Source organism: Ranitomeya imitator, chromosome 8 (assembly GCF_032444005.1).
Source record: "Ranitomeya imitator isolate aRanImi1 chromosome 8, aRanImi1.pri, whole genome shotgun sequence".
NCBI classification, from domain to species: Eukaryota; Metazoa; Chordata; class Amphibia; order Anura; family Dendrobatidae; genus Ranitomeya; species Ranitomeya imitator.
Genome location: NC_091289.1, coordinates 93,229,024 through 93,249,895, shown reverse-complemented (window position 1 = coordinate 93,249,895; position 20,872 = coordinate 93,229,024). Strand labels below are relative to the sequence as shown.

At 45.5% G+C, this 20,872-nt stretch overlaps 1 protein-coding gene across 6 annotated transcripts in view; it reads right to left on the bottom strand.

The window, feature by feature from the left end:
* FOXRED2 (FAD dependent oxidoreductase domain containing 2) overlaps positions 1–20,872 on the bottom strand; it is a 746,176-nt gene that overhangs the window by 79,025 nt on the left and 646,279 nt on the right. For all 6 annotated transcript variants that reach the window (XM_069737156.1, XM_069737158.1, XM_069737162.1 and 3 more), the window contains one exon: positions 19,186–19,356. In XM_069737156.1, coding sequence (XP_069593257.1) covers positions 19,186–19,356 — 171 coding nt within the window. The remainder of the gene's footprint in view (positions 1–19,185; positions 19,357–20,872) is intronic.

The window sequence follows — 20,872 nt, the reverse complement described above, 5'->3', positions numbered from 1 at the left end:
GGTCTCTCCAGTTTGCTGTGCTTTTCTACAAAGATAAGTCCTGGCTTTGTTTTTGCTGTCCACCTGCTGTGGACCTTATAGTTCTGTGCATATTCATGTTTTTGTCTTGTCCAGCTTGTCTGTGAAGGATTTTTTGCAGCCAAGCTGTGTCTCTGGAGATGCAGATATACCCCCCATGTCTTTAGTCAGATGTGGGGATTCGTATTTTCTGTGGTGGATATTTTCTAGTGTTTTTATACTGACCGCATAGTACTCTGTTCTATTCTTTCTTTTTAGCTAGTATGGCCTCCTATGCTAAAATCTGATTTCATATCTGCGTATGTTATTTCCCACTCCTCTCACAGTCATTATTTGTGGAGGGCTATCTATCCTTTGGGGATTTTCTCTGAGGCAAGATAGGTTTCCTGTTTCTGTCTTTAGGGGAAGTTAGATCTTAGGCTGTGCTGAGGGGTCTAGGGAGAGTTAGGTACCCCCCACGGCTACTTTTAGTTGCGCTGCTAGGTTCAGGGTTTGCGGTCAGTACAGGGACCACCTTCTCCAGAGTCCGTCTCATGCTGCTCCTAGGCCACCAGATCATAACAGCCCGCACAGACCCCTGGCAGGCCCGTACAGACCCCCCCCCACGGTCACGCACAGACCCCGCACGCACACAAAGACACGCAGTCTCTGCCCACGCACCACCCACACTCCATTATAGTGCATCAGTGCACTATGGGAACTTCCAAATCCGGTATCTTAAAAATATCGGAACTCAGTATTAGAAATCCGATACAGCGAATATCGACCGATACCCGATATTTGCAGTATCGGAATGCTAGATACTAATAACGAGTGTCCCACGATGATCTCCCCTATAGAACAGTGACATCGGGTGATGTCACTGCTCTATAGACCTTTAGTGACACACTAGCAGGAGATAATGGCTCCTGCAGTGCATCACTGAGGTTACCTGAGTTCATTGGTCTCACTTTATGGCATTGCTGCGTGGGAACTTTCTCACACAGCAGTGCCACAAGTGCTACAGCAGTGCCACACCTTTCTTTGCATTTGGGAGTGCCACAAGTGAGACTAGGGACTATTTTTTACAGTGGCGGAGGGATACAGTGTGGAAGGATACCTTCCGTCATTGTATTCCTGGAGCCCCTGGAGAGCGGTCGCATCAGCTGATGCTGCTGCTCTCCATGGGAGATCGTCATGGGACAGTCGTTTTAATTGGATTTCTGCGTATCAGGGAGTATAGTGTTTTTTTATTATTTTAATATTTTTTACAGGTGACACTGGCTTTGGGGATCAAAGTGACAATTGATGGTGAGTATGTACTCTATGTTCTATGCACTGTATATCTATATGTTGTATGTATGTAATATATTGTATATAGTATGTTGCATGTATGTTGTATGTTGCATGTATGTAGTATGTTGCATGTATGTAGTATGTTGCATGTTGTGTGTAGTATGTATGTTGCATGTATGTAGCATGTTGCATGAATGTACCGTATATACTCGAGTCTAAGCCGAGATTTTCAGCTCATTTTTTGGGGCTGAAAGTCCCCCTCTCGGCTTATACTCGAGTCATACCCAGGGGTCGGCAGGTGAGGAGGATCGGGGGCTGTCTAATTATACTCACCTGCTCCTGGCACGGTCCCTGCAGTCCCTGCTTCTTCCAGCGCTGCATATTCTTCCTGTACTGAGCGGTCACATGGTACCGCTCATTACAGTAATGAATATGCGACTCCACCTCCCATAGGGGTGGAGCCGCATATTCATTACTGTAATGAGCGGTAACGGTGACCGCTCAGTACATTAAGAATATGCAGCGCCGGGAGAAGCAGGGACTGCAGGCACGGCACCAGGAGCAGGTAAGTATACGGGGAAGGGGAGCGCAGCGCTGTGCGATAATTACCTCCCCTCGTTCCGGTGCGGCTCCGTCATCAGCGTCTTCTAGCTGTGACGCTCAGGTCAGAGGGCGCGATGACGTGGTCAGTGCGTGCCCTCTGCTGAACGTCAGTGCTAGACGGAGCCGCACCTGAACGAGGAGTAGGTGAAAGTGCCGGGGTCCTGAGCGATGGAGAGGTGAGTATGTGATTTTTTTTTTTTATCGCAGCCACAGCATGAGGGGCAAGTGACTGTATGGATCATCTTATGGGGCCATAACGATTCTGCAGCACTATAAGGGGCAAGTGACTGTATGGATCATCTTATGGGGCCCTAACCCTTGTGCAGCACTATAAGGGGCAAGTGACTGTATGGATCATCTTATGGGGCCATAACGATTGTGCAACACTATAAGGGGCAAGTGACTGTATGGATCATCTTATGGGACCATAACGATTGTGCAGCAATATAAGGGGCAAGTGACTGTATGGAGCATCTTATGGGGCCATAAGGTTAGGCAGCACTATAATGGGGCAAGTGACTGTATGGATCATCTTATGGGGCCATAACGATTGTGCAACACTATAAGGGGCAAGTGACTGTATGGAGCATCTTATGGGGCCACAACGTTTGTGCAGCACTATAAGGGGCAAGTGACTGTATGGAGCATCTTATGGGGCCATAACGTTTGTGCAGCATTATATGGGGCAAGAGACCGTATGGATCATCTTATGGGGCCATAACGTTTGTGCAGCATTATATTGGGCAAATGTGTCTATGGAGCATCTTATGGGGCTCTTATTACCCTTTATGCAGGATGATATGGGGCATATTTTAATATGGAGCATTTAATGGGGCCCATCAAACTTTATGGAGCATTATATGGGGCTCCTGATTTCAATATGGATATTCAAAAACACTTAACCTACTGATGTCTCAATTTTACTTTTATTGGTATCTATTTTTACTTTTGACATTTACCGGTAGCTGCTGCATTTTCCACCCTAGGCTTATACTCGAGTCATTAAGTTTTCCCAGTTTTTTGTGGCAAAATTAGGGGGGTCGGCTTATACTCGGGTCGGCTTATACTCGAGTATATGCGGTATGTATGTATGTATGTAGTATGTACAGTACAGACCAAAAGTTTGGATTTTTCTGTATTTTCATGACTATGAAAATTGTACATTCACACTGAAGGCACCCAAACTATGAACTAACCCATGTGGAATTATATACTTAACAAAAAAGTGTGAAACAACTGAAAATATGTCTTATATTCTAGGTTCTTCAAAGTAGCCACCTTTTGCTTTGATTACTGCTTTGCATACTCTTGGCATTCTCTTGATGAGCTTCAAGAGGTAGTCACCGGGAATGGTTTTCACTTCACAGGTGTCCCCTGTCAGGTTAAATAAGTGGGATTTCTTGCCTTATAAATGGGGTTGGGACCATCAGTTGTGATGTGCAGAAGTCTGGTGGATACACAGCTGATAGTCCTACTGAATAGACTGTTAGCATTTGTATTATGGCAAGAAAAAAGCAGCTAAGTAAAGAAAAATGAGTGGCCATCATTACTTTAAGAAATGAAGGTCAGTCAGTCCGAAAAATTGGGAAAACTTTGAAAGTGTCCCCAAGTGCAGTGGCAAAAACCATAAAGTGCTACAAAGAAACTGGCTAACATAAGGACCGCCCCAGGAAAGGAAGACCAATAGTCACCTCTGCTTCTGAGGATAAGTTTATCTGAGTCACCAGCCTCAGAAATCGCAGGTTAACAGCAGCTCAGATTAGAGACCAGGTCAATGCCACACAGAATTCTAGCAGCAGACACATCTCTACAACAACTGTTAAGAGGAGACTTTGTGCAGCAGACCTTCATGGTAAAATAGCTGCTAGGAAACCACTGCTAAGGACAGGCAACAAGCAGAAGAGACCTGTTTGGGCTAAAGAACACAAAGAATGGACATTAGACCAGTGGAAATCTGTGCTTTGATCTGATGAGTCCAAATTTGAGATCTTTGGTTCCAGCGACCGTGTCTTTGTGCGACGCAGAAAAGGTGAACGGATGGACTCTACATGCCTGGTTACCACTGTGAAGCATGGAGGAGGAGGTGTGATGGTGTGCGGGTGCTTTTCTGGTGACACTGTTGGGGATTTATTCAAAATTGAAGGCATACTGAACCAGCATGGCTACCACAGCATCTTGCAGCGGCATTCTATTCCATCCAAATTGCATTTAGTTGGACCATCATTTATTTTTCAACAGGACAATGACCTCAAACACACCTCCAGGCTGTGTAAAGGCTAAATGACCAAGAAGGAGAGTGATGGGATGCTACGCCAGATGACCTGGCCTCACAGTCACCAGACCTGAACCCAATCGAGATGGTCTGGGTTGAGCTGGACCGCAGAGAGAAGGCAAAAGGGCCAACAAGTGCTAAGCATCTCTGGGAACTCCTTCAAGATTGTTGGAAGACCATTCCCGGTGACTACCTCTTGAAGCTCATCAAGAGAATGCCAAGAGTGTGCAAAGCAGTCATCAAAGCAAAAGGTGGCTACTTTGAAGAACCTAGAATATAATACATAATTTCAGTTGTTTCACACTTTTTTGTTAAGTATATAATTCCACATGTGTTAATTCATAGTTTTGATGCCTTCGGTGTGAATGTACCATTTTCATAGTCATGAAAATACAAAAAAAAATTTAATGAGAAGGTGTGTCCAAACTTTTGGTCTGTACTGTATGTAGTATTGTCACCACCTCGCGGCCCGGGGCGCCTACTTTCTCTTCTCCGCCTGTTCTTACCTCCTCCGCTCCTGTCCTGAGCCAGCAGGGTCACGCTCCGGTCGTCCACTGGCGCTTCGGGGTCCGTCTCTGCAGACATGCTGCCCAGGTCCCTGCTCCCATGTCCGCTGCACTTCCTCCTTCCTCTCCCTCTCCTAGGGAGTGCATAGGGGGCGGGCAGACGAGCTCTCAGGCTTCTTAAAGGGCCAGCCCGTTTCTACTCACTGCCGCTCCTCCCGGCCTATCACCTGGAGGCATAAAAGGATCTCAGTCACTCCTGGACGCCGCCTGGGCAACTTCTACTATCCTGAAGTTGCTGCTCCAGGTCTTATCTTGCTAGGCTTACCAGTCCAATTTGCCTGTCTTACTCTGTGTTCCTTTTTCCCTAGGATCGAGTCTGGTCTCCACAGCATCCTGAGTCCAGTATCCTGTGTGGTTCCCTGCAGTCTTCTTCCTGCTTCCAAGTTCCACATTCAGCCCTGTTTTGTTTATTCTTTTCTTCCTACCTCCTAGGTCGGTTTAACACAGGTGTCTGCCTCATCGGACCCTCTATTGGTGGTCTAGGGGAAATCCCTGTATAGGGGTCACTCCAAGCCTTGGTCCCCTTAGAGGCTTCCTGGTGTTGTGGCCCTGTGGCCTTCCTTTGGGGTGTCTCCCCTAGTGTTTGTATTACTGAACAATAAAGCGTTTGAACCTGCTTTCCTGGTCTGGTTCTCCCTTCCTGGTATCAGTAACCGCTGTATTTGCGGTCCAGTGGGTCCACCCGATAGACACATTTGTAGGGCGTGACAGATTTTGCCCAGGCCATGGACCCCGCTGTTAGAGTTCATCTTCAGGAGGAATTATTTCCTCTTTGGGGATGAGTTCTTTCTGCAGTTGAGAGGTACCGCCATGGGGTCCAATGTGGCCCCCACATATGCTAACATCTATATGGCGGTATTTGAGGACAGGTACGTGTACAGTTCCAACCTCTGTCGCCATGTCAGAGCCTGGTGGCGTTACATTGATGATATTTTTTTGATTTGGGATGGGTCCTTGACAGAGTTAGCTGCGTTTCATGAATATCTCAATGGGGTGTATGTGGAATTACAATTTACTTTAACACATTCCACTACCCGTCTCCAATTCTTGGATACCCTTGTATACAAGGAGGGTAACAAATTAAGGACAGACATCTTTGTAAAGGAAACTGAAAGAAATGGCCTGCTGCTTTTTGACAGTAACCACCCACGGAGAATGGTTAACTCCCTACCATGGAGTCAACTCCTGAGGGTGCGGAGGATAGTCTCGGATGACACCGTGGTTGACCAGAGGCTTGAGGAGATGTGTCTTAAATTTGTAAACAGGGGTTATCCAAAGAAAGAGTTGGGCAGATTTAGCCAAAAAGCCCGTAACCTGTCATGAGAATCAATCCGTAAATCGAGTTCCCTTAAACGCTCTTGTGAGCGGATCCCATTTGTGTCGACTTACAATTTGGCCAGCAACCAAGTGGACAGGATTTAAAAAAACATTGGTTGGGTCTACAACGTGGTTTACCATTGATACCAGCATTTAAATATTATCCCATAATGTCGTACAGGAGTGGACGCAATTTAGGTGATAGTCTAGTCAAATCGGATATTGGGACATCTAAAATTTCAATCCAGAAGACTTTGAGCACACCCCGGTTTGGACATTTTCCATGCCTGGGTTGTGCCAGTTGTAACAATATGCTCAAAGGAGAGTTTCTTTTTATCACCCTCATACGGGTAAGAAGATTTTTTTGAAAGAACGTTATACCTGTTCCTCAAGCTTTGTTGTTTACATGATTACGTGCCCGTGTGGGTTGGTGTATGTGGGGGAGACCACAATGGAAGTGCGGGCCCGAGTCAGTAAACACAAAAGCACGATTCGGACAGGACTCACCGATTTAACAATCCCTAAGCATTTTGTGGATAATAAACACTCGGTTAATCAACTACGCTTTAGGGGGTAATTGACAGTGTTCCGGCCTTAAGAAGGGGAGATGATAGATTATTATTACTCAGAAAGAAGGAAATGAGATGGATTTATACATTGGGGACATTACAACCGAGGGGTCTAAATTTGGACTTTAACCTGCAGGCATGTATCCCCAGATAATTCTATTCCCCTCTTCGAAATAGTAACATCATCAGGGTTTTAGTTTTAATGCATTGTTATGTTTTTATTGCATGTATTTTCACTTGTTGTTTTGTTTTTTCCTGACATAGGTGATTGATGTGACAGTTGTTGGAGATCCTTGGAAAATACCATTTGTGCGTCTGGTATGATAAAGATTCAAGTAATGATATGGCATATTTGCCGTTTACCCATTTGTCTCCTGACTGCCCCATCATAATCGTATGTCTTGAGTAATATGCTATATTCATTATTGCCAGCTGTATGGGCTCTGTTGTGAATTCTGTTGTCGGGCTCCCTCCTGTGGTCATGAATGGTACTTCGGCTGGTTCTGTCCATGGACTTCCTCTGGTGGGTGTTTCTGAGTTTCCTTCCACAGGTGACGAAGTTAATTCGTTAGCTGGCTGCTCTATTTAACTTCACTTAGATCTTTGCTCCATGCCACCTGTCAATGTTCCAGTATTGGTCTAGTTCACTCCTGGATCGTTCTTGTGACCTGTCTTCCCAGCAGAAGCTAAGTTCCAGCTTGTATTTCTTTGGTTTGCTATTTTTCTGTCCAGCTTGCTATTTTTATTGTTGTCTTGCTTGCTGGAAGCTCTGGGACGCAGAGGGAGCGCCTCCGCACCGTGAGTCGGTGCGGAGGGTCTTTTTTGCGCCCTCTGCATGGTCTTTTTGTAGGTTTTTGTGCTGACCGCAAAGTAACCTTTCCTATCCTCGGTCTGTTCAGTAAGTCGGGCCTCACTTTGCTAAATCTATTTCATCTCTGTGTTTGTATTTTCATCTTTACTCACAGTCATTATATGTGGGGGGCTGCCTTTTCCTTTGGGAAATTTCTCTGAGGCAAGGTAGGCTTTATTTTTCTATCTTCAGGGCTAGCTAGTTCCTTAGGCTGTGCCGAGTTGCATAGGGAGCGTTAGGCGCAATCCACGGCTATTTCGAGTGTGTTTGATAGGATTAGGGATTGCGGTCAGCAGAGTTCCCAAGTCCCAGAGCTCGTCCTTTATTATCAGTAACTATCAGGTCATTCCGTGTGCTCTTAACCACCAGGTCCATTATTGTCCTGACCACCAGGTCATATCAGGGCTCCCTGATTTTTTGATTTATTGATGTGGTTTATACCATTTTCAATAGTGTCTTTCAGGTCACCTTGGTAACCTATTGTGGACGTGGTCTCGCAGGCCCGTTATTGGTTTGTGCGCGTGTGCTCCTGACATGCCCACGTCGCGGTCATGTGGCTTGGGTGGTTCGGGTGTGGCGCGCCTACGCTCCTGTTGTGTGGTTAACGCTGTGGGGGTGTGGCGGTCACGTCATCGTTGGGCCTGCCCGTGTCGCGTCATGTGATGCGGGCTGTTCCCAGCGGTGATGCGGGCTGTTCCCAGCGGTGGTGCGCCTGCGCACTCCTGCGGTGGTTTCCGCTCTGGGATAGTGACAGGCGCGGCGTCGCTGGGTGGACTCATCCTGCGGTCACGTGATGGGGGTGGTCTTATGCCATGACGTGCAGGCGCTCTCACCAGGCGGTTGCTGGGAACTCTGCGACCCTGTGGTTCGATAGGTGGACGACGCAGGGTTATGATGCAGGTATGGACGTACTATGTAAGTGGTTGTCCGATTTGTTGCTTGGGTCATCTCCTGATATATATGGAAGTGGGATAGGCTGGTTCTATCTTTCGGCGCCAACTCCATGGATGATCCGGATTCGCTAGGAGGATAGCTATAGGAGCAATTACATTGGTGGTTTGTAACCATGGATACGACAACGCTGGATTCTGATTTGCTCGACGGAAGATAAACATTGCACCATTGTTGTATTTTGTAAAGTTTTCATAATTATCTATGATGTGGGTGATTTTATGTCAATCTATATGGACTTTGTATTTGTCTGATCTGTATTATATGTTATATTTTTATGAGCAATTAGTGGCCGGATGGTGATTGGTGCTCTGCGTGGTATCCACACCATTTAAGCCGGCATTTTGTATCTTTGTGTATGCTTGAAAAAGACCAGGTTTCTGGTCGAAACGTTGCTGCTTCATGGTGAAATAAATCTTTTTTGATACTACTACACCCGGTTGGAGCGCTGTTCATCTTCTTTTGGAGTGTTGGGACTACTACTACTGTCCCATCATTGGCTAATGTGTCACTCACTGTCACTGTAGCAGGCATAGCCCAATAGGACTTGTTGTCCCATCGGACGATGCCTGCACACAGAGACACACACACCAATGACCCCACCGCACAACCCCGCAGACCCCCCTGCCCCATCCGCACATCCCAGCACCGTCTGGAGATCCCAGCGCCAGCCGCAGACCCACCGTGCAGACCCCCCCCCCCGCCGCATGTAGATGCCGGCACCGGCTGCACATTCCAGCACAGCCAGCAGAGCAGACCGCCCCACAGCCCAGTCACTCTTGATGAGTGACCGCTGTCTGTGGAGGCTGGGTCACGCCTGCTGCTGACGTCACGTGAATTTCCAGAGTCTGGAAATTGACGTGACGTCGGCGGAAATTAGGGGCGGCTGCAGCCTGGGGGTCACGTGACCCGGACTCGGCGCTATGCCGGCGGCTGCTCACAGGTGAAAACGGCAACATAAGGTATTTGCAAAATTCATTAGAGGCCCGGGAGGATACATTGGGGGTTAATTGAAAGTAGTGGACAACCCCTTTAAGCGGGGACATGTACAGACAACAAATTCAATACAAGTTAAGACAATTTAAACAGTGACATTAGGGGTGAGGTCCCTGCACGCAAGCTTAAAATCTACAAGGAAATGGGGGGACACAATAGGTGAAAAGTGCTTGTTATTTCAGGTCTGGCAATTATAATGAATAGGGATTTTCATATAAAGCTGCATGATCCGGTCATCAGCCCGTGTGTTTAAATGCAATAGTCAAGTAACAAGTGCAGTTATCATGTGCATGGAGGGTGTGGAGACAGATGCATAGCAGGGTGCAGATTCAGAATAATATTTGGAAGGAGGGGCAAAGTTAGTTTACTGAGTAGTTGATGTGGTAGGCTTGTTTGAAGAGATGGGTTTTTAAAGCGCGCTTGAATAGGTCAGGGCTCGGTATCAGTTTGATCGTCTGGGGAAGTGCATTCCAGAGAGCTGGCACAGCACAAGAAAAGTCTTGGAGACGGAGAAGTGTGGTTCGGATTACTGGGATGTTAATCTTAGGTCATTTGTAGAATGGATGGCACTTGTGGGGCGATAGACAGAGATGAGAGAGGAGATCTAAGGCGGTGCAGAACTGTGGAGAGCTTTGTGGGTGAGAGAGATGAGTTTATACTGGACCCTGTAGCGAATGGGTAGCCAGTGTAATTCACTGGCACATGATGGAGGCATCGGTGAAGCGGCTGGACAGAAATATGACCCTGGCTGCCGCATTCAAGATGGATTGGAGAGGATAAAGTTTGGTAAGAGGGAGACCGATCAGAAGAGAGTTTCAGTAGTCCAGACGAGAATGAATAAGATTGACAGTAAGAGTCTAAAGGTACCGTCACACTGAACGATATCGCTAGCGATCCGTGACGTTGCAGCGTCCTGGCTAGCGATATCGTTCAGTTTGACACGCAGCAGCGATCTGGATCCTGCTGTGACATCATTGGTCGCTGCAGAAAGTCCAGAACTTTATTTCGTCGCTGGACTCCCTGCAGACATCGCTGAATCGGCGTGTGTGACGCCGATCCAGCGATGTCTTCACTGGTAACCAGGGTAAACATCGGGTTACTAAGCGCAGGGCCGCGCTTAGTAACCGATGTTTACCCTGGTTACCAGCGTAAAAGTAAAAAAAACAAACACTACATACTTACATTCCGGTGTCTGTCCTCCGGCGCTGTGCTTCTCTGCACTCCTCCTGCATCCTGTGTCAGCGCCGGCCAGCCGGAAAGCACAGCGGTGAGGTCACCGCTCTGCTTTCCGGCCGCTGTGCTTTCACAGTGCAGAGGAAAGCAGAACGCCGGAGGACAGACAGCGGAAGGTAAGTATGTAGTGTTTGTTTTTTTAACTTTTACGCTGGTAACCAGGGTAAACATCGGGTTACTAAGCACGGCCCTGCGCTTAGTAACCCGATGTTTACCCTGGTTACCCGGGGACTTTCGGCATCGTTAGTCGCTGGAGAGCTGTCTGTATGACAGCTCTCCAGCGACCAAACAGTGACGCTGCAGCGATCAACATCGTTGTCGGTATCGCTGCAGCGTCGCTTAGTGTGACGGTACCTTTAGGCTACTTTCACACATCAGGTTTTTTGCATCAGGCACAATCCGGTGAATGTTGGAAAAACCGGATCCGGCGCAGATTGTGAAAAACTGATGCGATGGATCTGTTTTTTCGACGGATCCGGCTAGCATATCTAGATTATTTGATAAAAAAAATTTGGAGCATGCTCAGTTTAAAAAAAAATGGAATCTGGCGCTGGAATCTGTCATTTTTCGGATCCGGCGCTTCTGGCTTTTTTGCCAGAGACAAAAAACATTGCTATGGATGTTTTTTCCAGAAACCGGAAACAGCAGATTCTCCGGATCCGGCGAAAAATGGACGAAACGCAATGTCCTCCGACGCAATCCGCACTAATACAAGTCTATTGGGAAAACAATCCGTTTTTTTGAAATTTAGCCGGATTGAGCCTGACAGCGAAAACCTGATGTGTGAAAGTAGCCTTAGCAGTTTCAAAGGTGAGAAAAGGTCAGATTCTGGAGATGTTTGATGCAGGTGACAAGAGCGAGTGAGTGATCGGATATAGAGAGTAAAGGAAAGTTCGGTGTCGAATATGACCCCGATACAGCAGGCATGCTGCTTGGGAGTTATGGTTGAACCCTCCAGGGTAATTTCGATGTTGGGTAGAGTGAGGTTAGTAGAAGGGAGAAACACAAGAAGTTCTGTTTTGGAGAGATTTAGTTTCAGATAGTGGGAGAACATGATGTTAGACACAGCAGACAGACAATCCTTGGTATTTTGAATTAGAGTAGGGGTGATGTCAGGGGAAGAAGTGTATAATTGGGTGTCGTCAGCATAGAGATGATAGTGGAACCCAAATATGCTGATTGTTTGTCCAATAGGGGCAGTGTATAGAGAGAAGAGGAGGGGGCCTAGGACTGAGCCCTGTGGAAACCCGATAGTAAGGGGATGAGGAAAGGAAGAGGAGCTGGCAAAAGATACAGTGAAGGAGCAGTCAGCGAGGTAGGAGGAGAACCAGGAGAGGGCTGTGTCCTTGAGGAGCATAGAGTGGAGCATAGTGAGGAGGAGCTGGTGATCCACAGTGTCAAATGCGGCAGAGAGATCCAGGAGAATCAGTAGGGAGCAATGACCTTTGGATTTAGCTGTTATTAGATCATTAGAGACTTTAGTGAGGGCAGTTTCAGTGGAGTGTAAAGAGCGGAAACCAGATTGTAAGGGGTCGAGAAGAGTTGTTCGAGAGATAGCGGATTAGACGGGAGTGTACCAAGCGTTCCAGGAGGTTAGAGATGAAGGAAAGTTTAGAGACAGGTCTGTAGTTAGCAGTGCAGTTCTGGGCTAGGGATGGCTTTTTAAGTAAAGGGGTTATGATTGCATGTTTAAATGAGGAGGGAAAGATACCTGAAGAAAGAGAGAGGTTAAATATTTTAGTCAGGTGAGTGGTGACCACTGGTGAGAGAGACTGCAGGAGATGTGAAGGAATAAGGTCACTGTTGCAGGTTGTAGGCCGAGCAGAAGCGAGGAGCTTGGAAACTTCTTCTTCTGAAACAGGCTCAAAGATGTCTAGTGAGCTTGAAGTGCGGCAGGGAAGGGGATCCAGGCACTGAGGAGATTTGGCTGAGATATCCTGATGGATGTGGTTGATTTTTTTTCTATGGAATAAGTGGCCAGATCCTCACCGTTGAGGTTGGTGATGGGGGCCTGTACTTTAGGAGTTTAAGATTTCAAAAAGTCGTTTTGGGTTGCTGGATAGTGAGGTGATGAGGGTGGTGAAGTAGGATTGTTTGGCCAGATGAAGGGCAGAGTTATAGGTTTTGAGCATGAACTTATACTGGATGAAGTCTTCTGCTAAGAGAGATTTTCTCCACTACCGCTCTGCACACCTTGAGCAACGCTGAAGAAAGCGTGTTTGCATAGTGTGACAGGGTGGCCGCTGTCTGTATCGGGTCTTTCTGCGTGTAGAAGGTGCTGCTTCATCTAGGGCATTCTTCAGTGTATTACTGAAGTGTGACAATGCTAAGTCTGGACAGGAGAGGGAGGAGATGGGGGCTAAAGATGTGTGTAGATTGTCCATAAGCTGCTGGGTATTAATGGTACGTGTATTCCGATAATTGTGGTAAGTGGAGGTGTTCCGGATGAGGAGACAATTCTTGACAGAGAAGGAAAGAAGGTTGTGGTCCGAGAGCGTGAGAAGGGAGTTAGTAAAGTCGTGCAGTGAGCCGGGATGGGAGAAAACCAGATCCAGAGTATTCCCGTCCTCATGTGTTGGAGAATTAGTAAACTGTGAGAGGCTGAATAAAGAAGTTAGAGAAAGAAGATGAGAGGCAGATTGGGAGAGGGGATCACTGGTGGGGATGTTAAAGTCTCGCATGATGAGGGCGGGGATGTCACAGGATAGAAAGTGAGTAAGCCAGGTGGCAAAGTGGTCTAGAAACTGTCAGAAGGAGCCTGGAGGGTGATAAACACCTGCCACTCGCAAGGAGAAGGGCTTAAAGTGTCTGATGGCGTGGACTTCAAAGGAAGGAAATGTAAGTGAGGGAACCGGGGGGATGACCTGGAAAGCACATTGTGATGAAAGGAGCAAACCAACACCTCCACCCTGTCTGTTCTCAGGTCTGACGGTATGTGAAAATTTCAGCCCACCAAACGAGAGAGCGGCAGCGACGGTGGTGTTTGAATGCTGGATCCAGGTTTCTGTAATAGTTAGAAGGTTAAGGGAATTAGAGAGGAAGAAATCGTGAATGTAAGTTAGTTTATTACACACAGACAGTGCATTCCAGAGAGCACAGTGGAAAGCGATAGGAGAAGGCATGCACTGAATGTTAATAAGATTAGCAGGGTTTCTAAATGTAGCTTGAGGAGAGTAATGCATGCTGGTGGAGGGAGGCCCAGGGTTGGGGGAGATGTCGCCTGCAACTAGAAAAAAAAAGAAAAAACAGAGCAGGTGGTGGGTTGATTTGTATGAACGTTTTGAGTGCTGCATGGAGGTATTGGATGGTTTGGAGTGGGTAAGAAATGTCAGTAGAGCCTCAGAGTTATTCATGGGAGAGGGGAGAAGGGAGGATACAAAATGATTTCCAAAACTTTAAACATCCTAAGGAGCACTGTGCAAGTGATCATATTGAAATGGAAGGAGTATCATACCACTGCAAATCTACCAAGACCTGGCTATCCTTCTAAACTTTTGTCTCAAACAAGGAGAAGACTGATCAGAGATGCAGCCAAGAGGCCCATGATCACTCTGGGTGAACTGCAGAGATCTACAGCTGAGGTGGGACAGTCTGTCCATAGGACAACAATCAGTCGTACACTGCACAAATCTGGCCTTTATGGAAGAGTGGCAAGAAGAAAGCCATTTCTAAAACATATACAAAACAAGTGTTGTTTAAAGTTTGCAACAAACCACCTGGGAGACACACCAAACATGTGGAAGAAGGTGCTCTGGTCAGATGAAACCAAAATCAAACTTTTTGGCAACAATGCAAAAGGATATGTTTGGCGTAAAGGCAACACAGCTCATCACCCTCAACACACCATCCCCACTGTCAAACATGGTGGTGACAGCATCGTGGTTTTGGCCTGCTTTTCTTCAGCAGGGACAGGGAAGATGGTTAAAATTGATGGGAAGATGGATGGAGCAAAATACAGGACCATTCTTGAAGAAAACCTGTTGGAGTCTGCAAAAGACCTGAGACTGGGACGGAGATTTGTCTTCCAACAAGACAAACAATATGTTTGGCATTGTAGCCAAAAAGTTCGATTTTGGTTTCATATGACCAGAGCACCTTCTTCCACATGTTTGGTGTGTCACCCAGGTGGCTTGTTGCAAGCATTAAATTACACTTTTTATGGGTAACATTGAGAAATAGCTTTCTTCTTGCCACTCTTCCATAAAGGCCAGATTTGTGCAGTGTACGACTGATTGTTGTCCTATGGACAGACTGTCCCTTCTCAGCTGCAGTTCATCCAGAGTGATCAGGGGCCTCGTGGCTGCATCTCTGATCAGTCTTCTCCTTGTTTGAGATGAAAGTTTAGAGGGACGGCTGGCTCTTGGAAGATTTGCAGTGGTATGATACTCCTTCCATTTCAATATGATCGCTTCACTGAGCTCCTTGGGATGTTTAAAGTTTTGGAAATCATTTTGTATCCTAATCCGGCTTTAAACTTCTCCACAATAGTATCAAGAACCTGCCTGTTGTGTTCCTTGGTCTTCATGATGCTCTCTGTGATTCAAACAGAACCCTGAGACTATCACAGAGCAGTTGCATTTATACGGAGGCTTGATCTGGAGTGAGTTTGCAGCACTGAAAGTAAAGGGGCGGAATAATATTGCACGCCCCACTTTTCAGCTTTTGAATTTCCACCTAAATGTAAAATAACCAATAAATTTTGTTAAACTTCAAAATTGTGTTCCACTTGTTGTTGATTCTTCACCAAAAATTTACATTTGGTATCTTTATGTTTGAAGCATGATATGTGGGAAAAGGTTGTAAAGTTCCAGGGAGCTGAATACTTTCACAAGGCACTGTATTCTATTTTTTTTTTTTTTTTCAAATTTTCAAAATACATGAAGAACAAAGTGGTACACATGAATCTGAGACATAATGTTACAAACTTCTGAATGTGATAAGTAGTACCATACAAATGCATATTATTCATCGAAGGTGACCATTTCTTTGGTTATTTGTATAAAATGCTATCGGCGAGTTTGAGTCACAATATTCGGGTTATGCAACCCGAGATGTTACAAGAAAATGGAAAGCACTTAAACATGTGAACCGAGAGCAATACTATCTGTAGAGAAAAAACTGTAAAAACTGTAAAGGAAGGGGGGGGGGGGGGGAAAGGTACCGGAGGGAGAAAGAGGTCGAAGTAGAAATTTCTAAATACAAATCCTTCGTTTGTGGATGGCGGGTACAAATAGGCTGAAAACAGCAGAGATCAGATAGATAAATTCGACCATCTGTAAACGAGTGCAATGGAAAATATTAGGTGATACTAATATAGCTAGGTGAGTGAGTAGTGTCCGGGTCCATCACAGTGCATTGTCAGTGAATTTAATGAGTTCTCAGGGGAACAAAATTGTTGTAGTTAAGAAGAATGGCTAGTGGAAGGCAGTGAGGGAGGGCTATTTAACATTTGCCATGGCAACCAAGTCCGAAAGAATTTATCGTGTGAGTGAGAATCCCAGCTGGACAGTTCCTCCATCCTACAGATATCTTGGACTTTTTTGGTCCATTCATCAATATGAGGGGTTTTTTTTTGTCTCCAGTTCAAGGAGATTAGGTGTTTGGCTGCGGCTACTAGGAGAGGAAGAAGGTCATGTTTTTTCGGCTTGTATGACTTCGTGGGAAGTGACAATAGAGCTTCTTGGGGTGTTAGGTTGTGAGTTATTAATCCCAATTGGCGGAGTCGGTCAAAGACGTCTTTCCAGAAATTTGTGATAGCTGGGCATGACCAGAATATGTGTGATAACGAGCCCTTTGACTTCATACATCTCCAACAAAGAGGAGAGTCAGAGAGGCCCAGGTGATAGAGCGACTCAGGGGTTCTATATCATCTGGAAGTGAGTTTAAATGCATTCTCCTGTAACAGGACACATCTTGAGAACCCATGTGAGTGTCCTAATACTTGATCTGATTCCCTATTGGAGAGAGATATGTTTAGCTCAGACTCCCAAGAGGAAAGGTATAAGGGTTTAAAATTAATGTTTGGGGAAATTAAGTTATGGTATAGTTTGGATATTAACTTAGGGGGTGTAGGATTGAGTTTTAGTATAACCTCAAGCCAGAGCCAATCTGGTTTATTTTGAATGTTTGATCTCAGTTTGGATATGATATGTTGAACATGGTGTACTTGCAAGAAGTCTCGGGGACGCTTCTTGGCCTCACATGGCCAACTATTTATACAGTTTATTTGATTTGAAAGCAGATGGGAGATTGGGAGATTCGGTAAAGAGTCCCAGAGATCAAATGCGTCTATATATTTTGGTTCGATAAGCCAAGGTATTACCCCCAGAGGCATGTTATCCAGAAAGAGACAATATGGCCAGCTGTTTGGGATCAGTTTCCTCCTAATGGATAGTGTGTTGCTAGTTATGTCTTCAAGGGAGTTTTGCGGGGGAACGGCTGAGGTCCAGAGGTATTTTTCAGCCCCTCTTCCCAGTAGCAAAATTTCAAGGTTAGATGTTTTTTGGGATAATCCAGGTTTGGCCAGATATATCCACCTGGCCAAATGCATCGCCCGGTAGTAAGTCTCAAAATGTGGAAGTCCTAGACCCCCCTTCTTTCTCGGGAGTGTGATGATTTTGAATGGGAGTCTAGGTCTTTTGCCCCTCCAAACATACCCTTTGACAATGTTATTGATTGCTGTGAAGAAAGTTTTGGGAAGGGGTATAGGAATCATGTTCATATGATAGAATATCCTTGGGAGGATGTACGATTTAATTATGTTTATTCTCCCAATCCATGAAATGTATGGTAAGTCATAGGTTTTTATGAGTGTTTGGAGATTGACCAGGAGGGGTTCAAAATTGTGTTTGTAAAGTGTAGAAGGGTTTGCAGTGAGAAAGACACCTAGATATTTCAATTTATCTGTAAGCCATTTGAATGGGGTAGACTTTTTGAGATATAAGGCAACCTCGTCTGGTAGTGAGACGTTCATGACTTCTGAATTGTGCATATTTACTTTGAAGTTTGAGACGACCCCGAACTCCTCGAGAAGTTTCAAAATAGAGGGGAATGCAGATTTAGGATTTGAGATCAAGATCATAAGGTCGTCTGCGAAAGCAGCCGTTTTAAATTCTGTGCTATCCACGGTTAGACCCCTTATTGACTCTTCCTGTCTTATTTTCTGTATTAGTGTCTCCATAACTAACACAAAGAGTGTAGGGGAGAGAGGGCAGCCCTGTCTGGTCCCATTTCCTATCTTGAATGGGTCCGAAAGCAGCCCGTTGACTCTAACTCTAGCAGTTGGAGTTGAATACAGAGTCATGATGGCATCAATAAGAGGTTGTGGGAAGTTAAACTTCTTTAGAGTGCATACCATGTAGTGCCAACTGACTCTGTCAAAAGCCTTTTCGGCGTCAGTCGATAACAGAGCCAACGGGGTTCCGGAGCGTCTAGCGTGTGAGATGGCTAAAAGGATTTTTAATGTGTTGTCCTTCCCTTCACGTCCTCTGACAAAACCCACTTGGTCAGGGTGTATCAGGGATTCAAGGACACTATTTATCCTGGATGCAAGAATTTTAGCCCAGAGTTTTAGATCAGAGTTCAATAGGGATATTGGGCGATAGTTGCTGCACTGACCGCCATCTCTCCCCTCTTTGGGAATAACAGATATGTGTGCTTCTAAAGTCTGTCTTGTTGGGGGTATTCCTGCAAGAAAGGAGTTAAACAAGTAAGTCAATTGTGGAAGGAGTAGATCCGAAAATTTTTTGTAGTATGACAGTGGGAAGCCATCACAAGGCACTGTATTCTAGTTACAACTAAGATTGCAGAAATTTTTCATTCATTCTTTTAGGGATCACTCTGGTGTAAATCAGTTCATTGATAAAACACATCTGTACAATTACTAGTTAGAGAGCACATGTCACCATGAAAATGCCATCCAATCTGGAGACATCATTTTATAGAGCAATGGGATTAGAAGATTGATATAAATTGATATACAGTTTTGTGAGAAAAGAGTCAGTATAACTTGTTTTAATTATTCAATCCTCTGCTCTTTATGTGATTTTTGGACCTGTTGGTTGTCCGATCAGTGACTGACAGGTTCTTGTATTAGTGTACATAGAGAGGTCGCTGTCAATCACTGAAAGAGCAGAGGTGTAAATGATTAAAACACAAGTTATACTGAATCCTTACTCACAAAACTATGCATCATTCTGCTCAGCTCCTCCTGCTGTATAACGTGATGTCTGCAGATTGGACTGAATTATTCTGGTGACAGATTCTCTTTTAGCTTTTGATTAAATATTGTCTGGAAATTTTAAGAAATAAGATGTTTTAGTCACAATTAGCCACCATTTTTATAAAAAAGGACCATATGTTATAATAATAAAAAAACAACTTTATGTATAAATATGGATTGGATAAAAAGAGGAAAATTCCACTTTTTTTTTTTTACTGTTTACACACGTGGTCACTTAATTTCCCTGCTCCTGCATGCCTAGGACCAAGGAGGTGGGCTAGTTTCTGAACCTTTTTCTCATAAATATGGATTACCTGCATAGAAAGTTCTAAGGTCTTTTTGCAAACAGTTTTCAAGGAAGCGACGTAATGGGAGCATATGAGAGTTAGGGCCAGTCCAGTCAGTAAGAAAATCCTCCACAACATGATGAATATGGTCGGGACGTGGCAGAGGCCAACCCTGTGGACGGAACTCCATTTGTTGTTCTGTAAATAAAAGGAACGTTTAAAAAAATGGAAAGACAGGAGGCTTCTTCACATTGCACAAATAAAGTCACAAAAGCAGCAAGTAACAGATGTTTCTCCTTCTGTGTATCACTTGTGATGCAGTGAACCCTGTTATAGGTATGGGGCGCTGCATGGGCTCCTCAGGATACGCATGGAGGCGTAACCAGGTTTGTGAAACGGTGTCCGGCATGATTGTAAATGGCCGGTATGTGTCGCAGAGGGAGTCAGCGCTGTAATTAATGCCCATATACTGTACTATACCTGTATTTCTTATCTGTGCATCATGCACAGGGCCAACGAAAACCTGGAGCCAGCCCTGGTGACGACGCACATCAAGATGAATGCCGGCTGCAGCTGTGACAGGGCGCTCTGCAACAGGCCGTGCATTGACGTCACAGAGCAGTTAAGTTAAATGGCTGCCAGCCTATCAGAGGACGCACGCTGACTCCTGCAGCCTTTGATAGGCTGTGGCCTTTCAATGTTACTGCTGTGTGACATCAGCGTGTGGCCTGTCACAGAGCAGAATATCCTGGAACAGCTGCAGCTGGCGGCCATTTTAATGACCATACCGGATATGAAGCCACAGAAAGATGGCGGGGAGCGCAGAAAGGTGAGAAAGAATCTCGCCCCCTCTGTGATTGGGCAAGGTGGACATAGGGTAATCCAGCTCTGAGGGTCCTATCTACATATCAATAAAATATAACATTTATTAGAAACCATAAAAATGAATCCTGGACCATCCATATGACACAAAAACAAACCAAATAACAAAGTGCGCGTGCTCAATTTAAAATTGGTTTGGTCTCACCAAGTTTTGTTGTCCCATATCGAATCCATCATGAACAGGAGCAGAGATATGTACCTACTTGTATAAATAGCAGGGGGAAGAGGATATCTATTCTTCCCTGTCGTGCCCCTGCATTGCTCACGTCCTGACAAGGACAGTCCCCAAATATGTGCTGTTTGGGGTACCCACCACCTCTCAAGAAATGTATGTCTTTTTTCCCTAAGCGTTTCCTCCCCAATAGAGGGGGTTCATCAGGGGAATCTCGTGATAAGTATTGGAGAGTGGGATCTCTTATAAATAATCTTGTAGTTCAAAGATATCAATGGGGGACCTGCAGTGGCAGATATCACCCTCACTAGGTGTGACCGTTTGCATCATCAACCCTATTGAAAATGTGGTGTCACGGGGCTACCGCGACAGAGAGGTTCCAGAGAACTGCAGCGCTCTGGGCCTCGTTCACACACAGTGAACAGAAGCTCTTCACCTATATTCTGACCTGGCTGCTTTGTGCCAGCAGTGCAGGAGTTAACCTTATTGCTGAGTTTCTGAGAGCTGGGTCTCTCTCAGCTGAAGTGGATTCTGTAATCTGATCCTCTATATAGACCCAGTCCTGACTTCAGCTATTGTCAGTGATCAGTTCTACTGCCTTGCTGGAGGTTGAAGGAGCGTAGTGTTGGTGTTGGAGGTTTATTTACAGAGATTGGTGTC